The sequence below is a fragment of the Cyprinodon variegatus genome, unplaced genomic scaffold, assembly GCF_000732505.1.
Source record: "Cyprinodon variegatus isolate N-32 unplaced genomic scaffold, C_variegatus-1.0 Scaffold65, whole genome shotgun sequence".
Classification (NCBI taxonomy): domain Eukaryota; kingdom Metazoa; phylum Chordata; class Actinopteri; order Cyprinodontiformes; family Cyprinodontidae; genus Cyprinodon; species Cyprinodon variegatus.
The window spans coordinates 568,138-584,559 of NW_015150518.1; the positions used below are offsets into that span (position 1 = coordinate 568,138).

The 16,422-nt window shown below is 41.8% G+C and overlaps 1 protein-coding gene across 1 annotated transcript; it reads left to right on the forward strand.

Annotated features, from left to right (window-relative positions):
• The first annotated feature begins 971 nt into the window (after positions 1–971).
• On the forward strand, positions 972–13,853 carry LOC107082932 (hydroperoxide isomerase ALOXE3-like). The gene is made up of 15 exons (XM_015371829.1): positions 972–1,071; positions 3,934–4,087; positions 4,223–4,451; positions 4,581–4,662; positions 4,964–5,053; positions 5,147–5,262; positions 6,433–6,605; positions 6,677–6,820; positions 6,899–7,102; positions 7,329–7,415; positions 9,720–9,889; positions 9,970–10,085; positions 10,298–10,398; positions 13,306–13,476; positions 13,674–13,853. The coding sequence occupies exons 2-15, from the start codon at positions 3,935–3,937 to the stop codon at positions 13,851–13,853; spliced, it is 2,016 nt and encodes a 671-aa protein (XP_015227315.1). The 5' UTR covers positions 972–1,071; position 3,934.
• Positions 13,854–16,422: the final 2,569 nt, after the last annotated feature.

Consider the following 16,422-nt stretch of genomic DNA (forward strand, 5'->3'; position numbering starts at 1 on the left):
TCTTTAAATCCACATTAACATGAATTCAACACACAGTAGTAAACAGATAAATAGAGACATTAGATGTCTTTCAGTCATCAATGCACACAGAGGAGCTCTTTCAAGCTGGGCACCGTTTCATTCACAACACCTGTCCCATCAACCAGGAATCAGAAATACTTTTATAATCCCAGGGCGAATTGTTTTCTTTACATTACTCCATCTGTAATAGAGTAACTATTAGACCACTTTGATATTACACAATTTCATACAAAATATATAATTAGAGGGTCCCAGCTCCGTCTCACCATCAGTTTAGGGGTCCTTGGCCTAGAAAATGTTAAAGAACCCTGACCTGAACATTTGCTATCTCTTGATTTCCAGCTTACATCAGGACCTAAATTCACCCCGAGAAATGCTCATTAACTATCTCAATATTATTAGTATTTATTTTAACATTAAATTGAGAGTCTTGAGGTTATTTGCCAAAAATCATCATTTTAATTAAAGAACTGTTCATTGATAATCCATTATTGTCAACTAGTTTAATTTTGTTAAGTTTTCAGTCATCAGAAGCTGTAGATTTTTACCTAAGCAGACTATTGTAGTGTCTCAAATTTTGCTGAGCAATGACAAAGGTTTTTCCAATATAATGAAAACTTTTTAGGGTTCAAAATTGATCCTTGGGGCACACCAACTGATGTACCGTCTTCATGGTGAGAATTTCCCGAACTGTATATACTGTTCCCTATTAGAACCAGTTAGGTGAAGCTCCTGGCATGCCATTTTCACAAGTTTTCCTATTGCCATTTGATTAATTTGTATTGAAGGCTTACTTCAGATCTATGAACATTTTCTTGCCTTGAGTGAATTTACTCTGCAAACATTTGGGGAGGTGGTATACCTAAAGGTACCCCCAATATATCCAATAAATGGCCTGATATGACCCTGAGCTATGATCCTTTGTTCTCTGCTATGATGTGTAGGTGGTGTGGGCGGAGTATGAAATCACTAGAAACCAGCTTGTGGTTGAAGGTGCCAAACACCTCATCAGCAAACCAGAGAGAAGAACGACGAAGCTAGGGCTCTGAGGTACGTTCACCTGGTTGTCTCTTTATAGTATGCTCTATATCGCATTCAAGAACATTTTCAATGAGTTGTCTTTTCTATGTTCATGTATACTGCTCTTAATATGAAGACCATGAATGTCCACAATGGTTAATGTTCAGATTCAACATTTAATATTGAAGTATTTTTATTTAAACTAATTTAATTTGGATTCATGTATTCAAACACCCTGCAAGCACTGAGTGGGATGTAATCATTACCTGATGCTAAGGAGGAAGACCACCTTATATTGTTTTGGTCTATTTGTTCCATAGATGTTGTTGTTATATGAAGTGAATCTAAGCAGAAAACTGTATCATCCTCCCTAACAGAGGGTCAACCTGGTGTGTGATTTGCACATAAGGTGCTGGAAACTTCACATTTAGGTATGATATCAAGGAGGAAGTGTCCACAAACTATAATGAGTTCAGTGTTTTCTGTTTCTCAGAACGCATCTGCTGAACACCCACATTAACTGTTGCTCATTTCCAATTCAAATATCATTGAGGTAAACAAAAGAAGGCTTATCAGAGGCAGCAGGAACCCTATAAGGTCAGATGGCAAATAAATAAAAACTCTGGATCAGTTTCTAAACAGCCTAAAGATTTATTTTCATCTGTTTAAATATAAGAACCGAAATAGATCACATTCAGCTCATCAAATCGGAGGTAAAAATGGCCAAAGATCAAAGAATAGACGGAAGAGCCAAAATGGAAGGTATCCCTCTGCGGAGGAGAACTACAGCAGGGTGCCATGACTGGATGCCACCTGTGCAACACTGAGCTAATTTGAAGGCTAAACTATGTCAGTTCCTGCTGACTCTGCAGCAAGTGGCTGACCTCTGACCCCATCCATCCATCTTCTTCCACTTTTTTGTCAGGGTCGGAGTGGGGCTAGGTCCCCATCTCCAGCCGTCTACTGATCAAAGGCGGGGTAAACCATATGCAGGTCGCCAGTCTGTTGCAGGGCAACACGGAGCAACAACAACACAGCAATTATTTAACAGTCATATTTTTGGACTATGGGAGCAGGCCAGGGTACAAGGAAATAATCCATGCATTATTGGGAAAACATACAAAATCCATGCAGAAAGACCCTAGGCCAGGACTCAAACCCAAGACCTTCTTAGGTAATGAAGGTAACTGTGCTACAAACTGCCCCAACATGCAGCCAACCTTGATCCCACTCTGTGATTTTAACTGGCCTACCACTTAATGGGCAAGTTTTTGTTCTTCCCAATTCCTCCTTTTCATTATCTCCCACATAACATCTGACTTTTGGATATTTTGCAGCTTTTCAATGGAATATTCCTCCAACACTCCTCAATCAAATAAACTCTACCTTTGCTAATAGGATAAGATTAGACAGCTCCAGGTGCAAAGAATTGGTACAAAGCTTGTCTACACTTTGCTCACACCAACAGTCTTGCTGAGACGGAGAAGTTGAGGAGACAGGAACCCAGAGATGTTACTAACTATTAAGGCTCCATTACGGCTAAAGGTATCATTCAGAACAGTTTGCTTAAACAAAGAGACAAAACAGTCCTTGAGTAATCAGATACTAGTTGAACAGGCCAATCATATATTGAATCTGCCACTGAGAAGAAATAAAATAATTAAATGAAAGAAACAGGCTTTCAGGCACCTACAGGCTGATATTGCAAACAAAAATCTACTTTTCATGAAAAGCAAGCCTGTTTTAGGGCACTAGATGAAACAGTTGGTGCCCTGTTACCCAAATCCACCAGCTGATATACAGACATTGCTTACTGTAGATACATTTTCTAACCACACCCTTTAACCCGTTGAGCCTGGCGAGCCTGGAACAGTGATCAACTGACACCTGCTTATATTTATCTATTTATAGAAATGGCCAAAACACAGTCCCATGGTGTTTCATCCAGCCTTTTAATTGGGGCTTTTGAGTTTCTAAAACCTGTTTCAAAATTATTTTTTCACAAGTACTTTTAGTTTTATAGCTGTGTAAACAAATAACATGAGATCATTCCAACTGACATGTGTGACACTGCGGGAGTAATGCAACAGCAGGTATTCATTTTTAGCCACACATCATTGGAAACTAAAGGCTCAGACCTTTCCACGGAGGGGTCGGAGGTAATTGTGTGATCATTTCAGGTGATGTAACAAGAAGGGGGTTACATAAGCTTACTGCATATCAGTTGTCTGACCAGATTCCATCTTATGAGTGAAAAAATGCATTTTTGAACTTTTGGCATTTCTGCCTACCACACTGCCCACCAAACCTTTGAGGAACAAACATGCTTCAACTTATTCAGCCCAAAATTGCTTGAGTTATAGTCAAGATGTGGAACTATAAAGTCTGAGGTTTCGTCCAGAGTTTTAAATGGGATTTCATGGTGTTTTGCAGTTTTCAAAAAAAAAAAAAAAAACTTGGTGAGGCTAAATATTTTTCATTTTTTCTTTGTTTAATCACCTATAAATCAGACATGGTGACATTTAAAATAGTGGTTCCACCTGAAAAATATTCCTTAATGCCTTTATGTCATAAAAATACAAACAGTTGTATTTCAAATTTATTGCAGGTGTACTTGCTTTAATTCACATATTTAATTTCAGGTGGGATTTGCTCCTCAGAGCCTCTGGGCTTAAGGGGTTAAACCATAAAATAGTTTTGACACATCAGATAGTTTGTTGATGATACTCTGGTTTACCTTCATAAATCATTTATGTTTCTGATTGTTTTGCAACTCTTCAATAAATTGCCTCTGGGTGTGTTCCACAGTTTTTAGAAGATCTCTGAAATGTTGTCGGGAATGTCCTGATCATCCGCTGTCTTTAGAAACTCAGTGTCCATAATGTTCGACAGGATGGGTTCCTGTCAGGAGTTTGAAGTGACTGTTTACACATCACCTGGTCCCACCTGCGGAACCTACAGCCGGCTATATCTCAGCCTGATTGGTTCACAAGTCGAGACTCCGCCCATCATAGTGAACAACGACCATCATCTGCTGCCCGGATCTGTGAGTTTCAACAGTGATCAAGAGAAGATTTACTGATGGGGCAAAACCATTTTCTCTAAAGTCCCTTTCTCTCTGACTGTCTAAAAAGCAGCAGCACTTTTAAGGTTTATCCTACTGTTCTTGTTTTTCTCTTAGACGTGTTTGGTCCTGGTTCAGTCCAGTGGTCAACTTGATAAGGTGGTTCTGGTTCGGCTCCGACTGGAGGCTCAGAATGGATTCCCCAATATAGACTGGCATTGCAATAGAGTTGAGGTCCGCCAGCGAACCAAGGTCAAGGAACCAGTGTCTGAGGAACCTCTGGTGTTCCTGTGCGACAAATGGCTGCGAACAGCAGATGGTGACGTGGAGCTGCGAAGCGGAAAATGTGAGGTTATTTTTGTAATAATAGACCTGATGGTGCCCCCTGTTCGATATTTACACAATCAAGTCATACCTCAGAAACAAAAAGAACTGACTCTTGAACTTCTGGTACTTTTTGCTGGCATTCCTTCAGTGTGTTTGTTGGCAGAAGAAACTGAAGAGCAGCTGAAGGAACACCGACGCAGACAGCTGCAGCATTATCGGGAGCTCATCAGGTAAAGGAGACACTGAGGTAATCTTGATCATTTCCCCTGTTTTCTGTTTGGTTTGACATATATTGTTCAAACATGAAAACTGAACCCAGATAAGATAAAGACAACAACAGAACAATGTTCTGGCTCCAAAAGTAGGAAATGTGACAAAATGAAGCCTAGACCTAAAAGGTATCGAAGACACGTTGAGAAGAATACATATTATCTTCCTGACAACCAGGCTTTGTCTAGAACTGTGTTTTGACCAGAACCAAACTATCTGAGCTGAACTATCTTCTTGCTCTTTATGGGGTGGTATTGACAGGTGGGGCCAGTTTGTTGAAGGTGCTCCTCAGTGTGTTGACCTCAAAAGTGTGTCTGAACTTGGGCCGAACCTCAGCTACTCATTCAAAAGGTGAAACGCAGTTTTTCTCATCATAAAATGTGCTTCTTGCCGGTCCAAAACCAGTCGATAATTGTCTTACTATGTCTTGACCCTGGTCCACAGTCCGACCATCAACATGCACTACCTGAAAGGCTTCGCAAGCCGAGCCGAGCCCTGGACCAGTTTCTCTGAGCTGGAGACTGCCTTTGCCCACAGTGGACATCAGAACAATGTTGCTAGTAAGAACCACAACCATAACTGTCTTGGTTTAGTCAGTTAAGCCAACAAACTAACTCATAACGTAGTTAAAACTGTTTGACATGTTTCCAGTTCAACTGTGTCTGTTGTTAGACAAATGTGTCTTAGGCTGTTTGCTCAGGAGTTTTGATGAGTCTTCGTGGTTTTGTAGCTTTTTGTTTCTTTGAAGCTGTAAACGTTGCCTAAACTTCTGGGTTGTTCATCCAAGCCCTACAATTCAGATGATCCAACTTCTACCATGACAACAGACAAGTAAACTCCATCACTAGGTTATGCAGACTACTGCTGGAGGAGTTAATGGAAAAACGGGTCAGTAAATCCCACTCTGGTACTATGATTGGAGGCCACCTGACCATTGACCATGAAATGTCCTCACTACCAAATATTCATCCCCAGCTGTCAGTCGGATAGTAACTAGGTCTGAAGCAAATGGGAGTGTCAGCCATGTAGTCATTTCCATTGAAATCTGAATTGAAGAGGAAAGTTCTAGACTGAATCTACCTTCTTAGTCTGATCAAATGGGAGAGTCCTGGTCCTAGAACAGCCCTTCTCTGACTGCACTACATAAATTATCATGTTTTTGGGGTGGGGGTGTGGGGGGTCATGGTGTACTGTAGTTCAGTCCTTTGTTCCTAGCAAAGTACCAACAACAGTTGGATATTTCAAGCTCACAACTTTGTACAGATTGGGGATGGATAATCCCTTTCTGTTTGGTGCTGGAGAACTTGACCCTGACCCCTGTTAGAACACTTTTGGATTGAATTACAGGGGACACTGTGAGACAGGTCTCTACATCCACCATCAGTGTCTGACTTTACAGAACGGCTTGAACTCCTAATTTTGTGGAAGACTCATCCAGACCAGCTAAAAAAATTGTAGCTGCTAAGGTTGGACCAATATCATGTTAAACTCTGTGGACTAAGATCAGGAGGTCAGTCGGGCTCTTCTCAGTCAGTGAAGATGGACAAGTGAACATTTAAACAGAGTAATTATTTCTAATTTCTCTGGAGTCATCAAAGCTTTTATATCAGTGCTAGGTGTTGTGTTTGTATCTGTTTTTGTATTTTTCTTCTGTCCATCTCTGTAACTGAAGCTCTGGGATCCAGCCCAGCGGTCTCCTGCAGGCCTAATGGAAGTCTTATTATTGTCAGGGTTCGTGAAGAATCACTGGAAGGAGGACTGGTATTTTGGCTATCAGTGTCTGAACGGCTGTAACCCTCTGCTTCTGCATCGCACGCGCCTCATTCCTCCGAACTTGGCCGTCAACTCTGACATGCTCCGGCCATTCCTACCTGCAGGATCCTCCCTTGAGGTGGAGCTTCAGGTAACTTTGCAGTTCTCTGATTCGTGGCTCTTATGGGATATTATCTTAACTTTATTCTTCTGATGTGACAGAAAGGAAACATTTACCTGTTGGACTATAAAGTTTTGGACGGGCTTGAAGGTAACAGGATCAATGGAAAGCAGACGTACCTTTCCGCCCCACTGTGCCTCCTCCACCTTAACCCAAAGGGACAGATGGTGCCCATCGCCATCCAGGTGAGATCTCACACAAGTTGGAAACCCTGCCATTGTGACTAACGCTGACATGACATCTGTAATATTCTTCTCCTTCAGCTCCAGCAGACTCCTGGTCCTCTGAATCCGGTCTTCCTGCCCTCTGACTCCAGCTGTGATTGGGTGCTGGCGAAGATGTGGGTCCATAGCGCAGACTTCCAGTGTCACCAGTTGATCTCCCATTATATGCGGACCCATATGATGGCAGAACTATGCTGTGTGGCCACCCTGCGGCAGCTTCCGGAGAATCATCCACTGCACCAGGTAGAAACAAGCAAACATACCCGAAGAATTGATTCCTCCAAAGAATAATCTTCTTTCTGAGTGGAGCAATACTGGTTCTGAAGAATATCTGAACCAAATAACAGTAAAAAAAAATAGGGTTAGATAATAATAATCTAAATTTGGGTTCTGGCATTAATGGCACTTTATGGAAACTATGAATTTGTTTTCTCAAATGTTCTTGTTTTTCTCTCTGATTTCCCTCCAGCTACTGATGCCTCACATTAGAACATCTCTGCAAATAAATATACAGGCCAGGGCATCGCTGCTGGCTGCCAATGGAGTGTTTGATCAGGTAAACCTTGACTTGCAACGGTGCTATATGATGTGTGTAATAAGAGTCAGTCTACATACAGGCAGTTTGTTTATTCATTAAAACCAAACACAAAAAACACCAAATAATTTACATTTAGATCCAGAATAAGCACTTAAAACATATTCTGAACTTTTCCAAATTTTTTGCACTGAAAGAAAAAAAAAAAAAGGAAAACTGGCTCTTTATTTAAGTTTTTATCGTGTCTTTTCTGAGAAGTGGACTTACCGTAAAGTCTAAAATGTCATATAATACATCTGATCTTTACTTACAGAAAGCAGTCATTGCAGATTGGTCATTTGAATTTCCCTTTCAGAAACAGGTTTTAGAAAACAAAAATCCAAATCCAGTTCAGGTTCTATAGCTGCCTGAGAAGCTGCTTCACCTTCTTGAGACAAACCATTTAAATTCAAACTGCATTGCCCCCAGATATGAGAATTCTCATCAGGCTCTAGTCCCACCCAACCCTCTTTCACAACTTACTAATCCCTTTTCTCGTGTAAATGCCCCATTGAGAACCCTTCACCACCTCCAGAGTCAAATTTTAGCTCAAGCCTCTCTGTTGACCAGTGTTTTAGCTGAGAGTACAGAAAAAAGTATATACTTGTATTTAAATATAACTGTCGACATTGAGGGCTGCTCAGTGATGCAGTGGGTAGCACTACTGCATTGCAGCAAGAAGATTCTGGGTTCAATTCTTTTTGCATGGAGTTTGCATGCGTAAGTTCTCTCTGGGTACTCCGGCTCTCTGTCAAAGTCCAAAAACATGACTGTTAGGTTAATTGGCTTCTGAATTCTCCTTAGGTGTGAGTGTGTGTGGGAATGGTTGTTTGTCTCTGTGTTGCCCTGCGATTGACTGGTGACCTGCCCAGGGTGTACCCCTCCTCTCGCCCATAGACAGCTGGAGATAGGCACCAGCACCCCTCGCGACCCCGCTTGGGATAAGCGTGATGGAAAATTGATGGATGAAAGTCGTTAGTGTCGCCAGGTTTGTGACCACAATTATTTTAAACAGATGAGCCACCAATGGAGTGATCAGCTGATAAGTGATCTATACAAAAAATTGCTTTATAAGCTTGAAAGGTGTAGTGAGAAGACAAGAACATTTGTAAAATAATGAGAATCCGTTCTGTTTGCAAGGAGGCATCTGAAATTATCACTGCAAAGAGGTATGCTGTTAAAGGAGTGGGCAATGAGGAAAAGTTTTTGGAACATGCTCTTGATGTAATGCTAGTTTGTTAAAGTCTTTCTCCAATAGCCACTTTCCCACTGAAAACCCGGGTTTTTGAAAACTAGGTTGACCCGCTAACAATTGGGTTCTGGCTGTTTTCCAATTTGACTAAAAAGCTGGCCGGCTGCTGGCCGGCTGCACAATATCCCACCACTGTTTGTCTGATGACAGCATCACGCTGGGTGAGCAATAATGATGTTGACAGTGTGACAGAATTCAGGGAAGTAAAAACTGGGGACCAACATGGACCGGAGCCAGAGCTTGGTCAGTATTCTTTAATATTTAATATGTTGATAAGCAAGGAAAGTAACGAGTACTGGGCTTTCTTCGTACTTCGTCACTAAGCCGTTATTGCTAAAGTAGGCAGAGGAATAACTGTACATCATGCACAGAGAGCAGCAGAGAGGAGAGGGAGATTTAGTGAGAGTCGGAGAAGAGTCAGGGGAGAGAGAGAGAAGCCATGGCAGTGCTAAGCTATTGTTAGTCTAGCTATCCCTTAACACCAGAAGTAAAAACCAAATGAACATGACAATTGCCCAAAATAGAAGTGCATAAGTGGAATAAATGTTTAAGGGTTTCTGTTCAGTAAGAGTAACAGAGATATCACAAAGATTATAATTTAGCTCAAAAAGAGGTAGCCTGACCAGCACCACAGAAGTAGGTCTACCACAACCAAAGCAGGAGGTAACATGCAACAGAACCAGCGCCATGAAGATAACAGAGTTGCATCAACGGAAGACAAAGCAGGTTAGGTTGCAAATGCATCCAATAGTTTGACCTCTAATGTCGAGGGCAATGCTAACCGGAGCGGCTAATTTCAACCATTTGCGTCACCATCATTCTTTGACATATTCCCCATTGGAGTTGTCAGAACCCGCTTATCTAAGCAACAAGGATCATGAAGGATTCAGAGAGCCTTTAAAAGAGTTTTAAATGTATGTTTTGTTAATTTTATTTTATTAATTTTGGAGCTCTTTAGTTGAGGTATTTATTCACCATGGATACAACTGTAACAATCAGAACCAACACATTTAGTTTGGTTCTGGTTCCTGCAGGCGGTGGGTTCTGGTTTGAAGACAATCCCAGAGCTCCTCAGAAGAGCAACTGCCACAACTCGGTATCGATCCATGTGCGTTCCCGATGAGCTGTCTGACCGTGGCGTGGACCAACTCCCTCACAGCTTCTACGCCCAGGATGCGCTGAGGATCTGGGACACACTGCACAGGTATACAAACGCACCTAGGCTGAGTGTGGAACTTTGACCTCTCTGCTCCTCTAAGATTTTTGTGTTGGTTCTGATGTCAGGTTTGTGCTCGGATGGATCAACTTGTACTACAGAGGAGACGAAGATGTCCTTAATGACTCTGAGCTCCAGAACTGGATAATGGACATCAAGACACACAGCTTTACTCAGAACTCAGGTGGGTCCTTTAACACCCCCTGGATGCTCACAGTCATGCTTTAAAGGAATACATTGCCTGGTTAGCTCCTTATGAAGTTCTGAAGAGTCCAGTTCATAGTCAACATCCTATAATTTCATGAGAGAATGCAGTGGTAACATCAGGAGCAGGGCAATATAATAAGATGCTGATTCTTTTCTATGTGTTTTACATATGCTGCTGTCATATTCCAGATTTCCCTCAGTGGTTTCAAACCAAAGCAGAAGTGTCCAAGTTTCTAACCATGTTCATCTACTCCTGTTCTGCACTGCATGCTGCTGTGAACTTCTCCCAGGTGAGTCAGAATGGACCTGTGCCTATCACCAGAGGTCAGGTGGGTAGGAGGCACCATCGTAAACCAGCTCAACTAAGTCAGATGAAAAGTTGTTTTTATATTAAATGTCCTAGAATCTGCTCAAGATAGAGGTTCAGCTGGACTTCAACAACTTAAGTTACATTTTATTCTGTCAAATGTTTGTCTGCTGATCAATTAATATGATGTAATGATTCTGCCAAAAGTCCATAAAAACTCCTATGAGCAGCTTTACTTGAAACCAACGCTCATACCAACTACTCCTCATGTGCATTTTGACATGTTACATGTCTGTATAGAGTCCCATGGGGCCCCAATAGACGACACACAAGTGCTTGTTCCTTCTCTGCACACGTGTGGTTTGATTACCTAGTGCTTTCCTAACATTTGAGCTTGTAGAAACTATCTGGCTATTTGACCTGAACTTTTTGTGTCATGATTTTCTTAAGAGATCTGACCCACATGCAATAAACGACTCAGAGATCCAGGGTAAAAGTTTAACAAGTTCATTGAGGAGGTGAACGGGGGTTGGATTCAGGAAACTCAGTGTACTGGTGATCCGGAACTGGAAGAGGGAAGGGAAGTATCAGCGGTTAGTTCAGGGTCCGTGAGAACTTTGAATGATGACTTGGAGAAACATAGAAAATGGGACTCACGTTAGTGGAGAAAACTTTCTTCCCAGGATCCAGTCAGTGTGGGTTTATCCAGAGGAAGGTGCTCGTCGGAGGGAGGACAGGTTTAGACTTGGTTGGGTTCTGAGGAGCTATGGAGCAGACTGTCACTCAGAAATCCAGGAGGTCTTGAACTGAACTTGTGGAGGTTAATCCCCTGCTCAGTGTAAGACTCAAACAATCCTTCCAGGGGTAGAAGGCCAAAAACATCCAGCTTGTAGGATGACTCCCTGCCAAAAGACAAAAACAAAACCACAGTTCGGCTCAGTGAAACAAAGACTCAATTAGACTCAGCTAATCTCAGCTTGGCTAGAGTACCCAAAACTGACAAACACTCTGGCATCGAGGTAGTGACAGTCCATCGCTCAAATAGTCCTCAGTAATGAGCCAACCAGCTTCAGGTGTGGGGGAGGACCAACGAGAACAGGGCACCACCTAGTGGTGGAGGGAGAGAAAAACACAAAAACCCAACCCACACAAACTGGATTCCTAACATTTTGTAGATGTTCTATAACTGTAATCACTCAGAATTTAAGGCCCAGAATTCAGGCAGAGAGAACAGAAGTGACATAAAAAAAAAATGATTTACTGCTCAGTAATCCATGGCTCTCACCTGGGACTGGAATCTCTTTAGAGTTAGAAATTAAGGTTAGTGACCACGAAACTCTGACGGGGAACAAAAGCAAGCATGTGAGTCACTAACCTGGTTTTTAAGTTCACTCAGAGCCCAGAGGAAGGAGAGGAACCCAGCCAGATGATTTCTTCACAGCATGTGGTGGGAGCCACCAAGAAGTTCTAGGAGAAAAGCAGAGCACACTGACAAGCAGAAGCCAGCAGATGTAGAAGAGCAGAAGTATCCGGAGAGAAAATCCAAAGTCAGTGTCAATGCAGGAGCAGATGTCCAAGCCAGAAGATCAGATACCCGAAGAGGTACTGAAGAGAAATCCAAAATAGGGTCAAGAGACAGATACAGGGTCGTTTGCGGGAAGAATCCAAAGAGCAATCCGAAGTAAGGTCAGGCAAAACAGATCAGAACAGAGGCAAGCAACACTCAGAAGTCCAGGGGAGGAAACTAGACAGGATCACTTAATCAGAAACATACTGAGTACGCTAGAGAACTCTAAAACATGGCTCGAATAAACTGGCACTGATGGCTGGGAACAGCAGTTTAAGTAGGAACTGTAACAGGTGGATCTGATGAGTGAAAATTAAAACTGGGCGGAGCTAGGCAGGTGGAAGAAATTAACGTATAATCCGGCAATCGGTGCCAAGATCAATAACTCTTTAACGGACACTCTACAGCCAATCGGAATCCAGTATTCATCCAGACCTAGTTATATCTAATGATAAATTGACTTTCCAACTTTCAACTCCTGAAGAGAAGTGTTAAGCCTGAAGTTGCTTTGCTAGTAAGAAGAAGAGTACAGCCTTAAGAGGCGTGAGTTCTTGAAAAGTAGCCAATCACAGGCGGGTTGATTTCTCTGATGGTTAACGCCTTCAAAGTAACAAAAGTTGCCTGAAACCAGCAGAAACAGGTCCATAGTTTGGCTGAGGGAGGAAAAGGAGGCCTCAGGCCTGTGGAAATCAAACCTTACGCGCACAGAGAAGGAACAAGCACTCATATGGTTGATTTATTGATATATCCCGTGGTACTCTATTTGAATTTAGAACATGTAAAAAATGAATGTGAGTAGTAGTTTATGGGTGTCTGTATGAAGTAAAGCTGCTCTTAGGAGAATTTATTGCATGTGGACTTTTGGCAGAATCCTAAATTAAATCAATCATACCAAATGGCAGCACAGTGACCCTTTTAGTGCAGCTTGGTGACCCAATAAGGGCTGCAAAGTTTTGCGCAGACCTAACCCCGAGGCTGCTCGAGTGGCCCGCACCCGGTGTGGGAAGGGCATGACAGTGTCACTTTTGGCCGCGCACCCTCACGCCCTGTTTGAAGCCACGAGTATAAACCAAGCTTTAGCTTGCTTTGGGGATGTGTGTGACGCTAATCATCTCTGAGCTAGCAAGATAAGCAGATATAAACTTAAATGGATATCAAAACAGCTTTTCTGCTGACTAATCATAAAAAATGGCTTTAAAATTTTTTGATTGAGAAAAAAGGAAATAGAATGTTTTTCTTATCTTTGTAGAGTTAAACTTTTTTTTCCCCACTTTAAACAATTGTTATAGCTTTAGAGACGCTCTGTGATCTCTGCCTCTGCAGCTGGAGTTTGCTCTCTGGATCCCCAACTGTCCAGCCTCCATGATGCGTCCTCCTCCACAGGTTAAAGGCGCCATCACAGAGCAGGATATCCTGTCCTTTCTGCCGGATATTAACTCCGCCCATCGAGTCCTGATGGCGCTGACCATGTTGTCACAGCCCGGGGTTGACTTTGTGAGTCTCCCAACTGCACTCTCCATTGGAGAAGAAAACAAACACACCTCAGAACATTTTTCATTTGCTCTGCAGGAATCAGACTGGGAATATTTTAAAACACATTTATCTTTTAAAAATGTCAAATCATGCATTTAAATACCATAATACGAAACTGTTCTCTGTTTTAAACTTTAGCAATGTGTCTCCCTCTACAGATTCCTCTGTCTCACTATAGGGAGACCATCTTCAGAGTTGACGCCCACCACAGGCTGGTGGAGAAGGTCCAGGCAGAACTCAAGGCCATTAATGATGATATCACAGAGCGCAACAGGCACCTGGAGCTACCATATACATACCTTTGTCCTTCAAGCATCGAAAACAGCGTTGCCATTTAATTTAACTGCTCCTCAGTCATCACATTTAGAAATTGCTTTACTTTAAATCTGACCTTTTAGAGAAGATAAGAGACAGAAAAACTACAAAGTTCATATCCTGTTGGGTCTGTACAGCATCTCTGGTACTGGGTTTTGTCTGACTGTATTTTTTATACCATCTTTTTCTGGGTTCTGAAATAAATCAAGGTTTTAAGTTTCTGCTTTTTATAGCATCATTTTTGTAGCAAATTACACAGTGAAACCCTGCATGTTATGTCATTCCTAATGTCAGTGTCTGGAAAAGAACTTCACAAAATCCAGTTATTTATACATCCTCTTTCATCAAAAGAAAACAACAGAAACCCGAATTGAAGTATTTAAACAGGATCATAATTCCTAAAGGGTGGAACTATTTTACACAGTTTTAGACAAAACCTGAGAAAGCACAAATCAATGCAAATCAAAGGAAGTCCAGCAAGAAAGGTCTGGGAACCATTGCTTTAGAGAATCTGTTTAATCCATTCAGACAGATTCCAAGTCGTGTACATCCATCACATAAGCTCCTAGATACCAAACAATGCAGTAAAGTTGAGTTTGTTAATTAAATTGTTAACATTCTCAAACCAAGGAAATCCAGCAGATTTCACCAAGTAATTGACTTGCTTTAGACTGTAGGGATTTGTTGGCAGGATAAAGAATCCACCGAGAGAATAAGTACTTATACAAGCAATTTTATTTAATAAGCACCCAGGTAAACTACACCCTATGTGCATTTCGAAGGTTTTATGTGTGCAGAACCAATGGCCAAGCCTGATGGGTCAAACAAGGAGAGGTCCAGAAGCCTACATGTAGACGATGTCATCGAGGGATAAGGTGTCATGTACAGTGAGGCAGGTGCCTCGTCCTGGAGTCTGGACTCTTTCATGCTGCATCTGGTCACGCCAAGACCTAGTGAGTGTCTAGAAGCCACATCACAGTTCAACACATCAATATTTGATGCAACATGTAAATGACAGGTTGCGGACAGTGTAACACATGACTTACAACAAAAAAAGAAATTGAAATTTAGCCTAAAAAGTTACTTTGGTAGCTTTAGAAGTGTATGGTTACATGTATACTACTGTTTATTTGGGTTTAGGGGTTAGGGAATGGGATTTGTAAGGGGTAAGTATAAGATATTCTGAAAATATGAGCACAGATTAAGTCAACTTGTGAGACTATAGTGATGAGCTTTCTCCTACTTTCAGCACTATTTGATTCTGCAAAGGGAGAATCAAATCGCGACTCCAAACTCATTGGTTGCACACCGGAGCAGCTAATAGGACTACGCGATGCTATGCACAGGAGGCATGCTCCACAACACGCTGCAAGACCAGACATCCCTGCAAAATGTGGAAACGGAGAGGCTGCAGGGGTGGGAGGATGAAGCAAAGGAAAAAATATTTACCATCGGTTGTCATGGGAAATGGAAGATCGCTCGCAACTAGACTGAGGAGAACGCAGCTTTAACCTGCTCTCAGGGGAGATACACAGATGCAAGTGTCACGTGCTTCACATTGGGGAAGAGAGGGGAAAAAAAGCATATTTCACACTTTATCCTTGACAGAGCACAGTTTGAGATATCAAAAAACCTCAGCACAGGAAAAGCACATCTAACTTTGTGTCTTGTGATTAAGTGTGCCTTTATCTGATGATTTGAATTCAATTCAATCATAAATTAGGATTGTTAAAAAAAAAGAAATGTAAACTTTTAAATGTGACAAAAAAAACTAAATCAAGAAATAAAAATAAAAACATGCAAATGTGGGAGATTCCAAAAGTCCAAAGAGGGAAACTTTCTGTTGGTTTTCAAATGTCAACAGGCAGACCAGAAACATTTTGAGCTTTGGGGAGGATTAGATAAACATGATGATATCTCTGTTGTGCTTTGGCAGCACGAGGATTTCCCTGTTATGAATCAGACTGAATAAACATTACCTGTCTGCAGTTTAACAACATATAGGATGACAACCAGCCTCGAATGTTGGAATATTATTCCACTCTGAGCTGCAGAATTATAACTCAATGTATGTTTTATCATTTTGTATTTGTTTGTTGTATAACTAAATCATAACTAAAACAGAGGTTTTTCCCTATAAACCCAGCATAGATACATTTTCCTGATTTGATCTTTTATGTGGACTTTAGACAAATTTGCAAGGAGGAGACGGATAAACCTAAACCCTGCTGTGGAACCGGTTCCAGTTGGGCCTATCTGTCCAAAGCTACCTTTCCTAATCACATTTTGGACCTCGTACCAAAAGAAAATTAATGCCCAGTTTGTAGCACTGTTGAAGAACTATAAGGTATTTGAAATATGGTGAGTGCCTTTTCAGTCAACTGACTCCAAAGAGCTTCACACCACATTCAGTTCTCGGTGGGGATGTTACACTGTAGCCACAGCTGCCTTGGGGCACACTGACAGAAGTGGGCTACACATTGCGCGCCACTGGGCCTTCTGACTTAGCCTGACGTAGTCCGACTCAATTCTAGTCAGAATATGAGTCTGATACTGCTCCATAGAGCTGTGATTATGGGGCGTGTTTCGAAC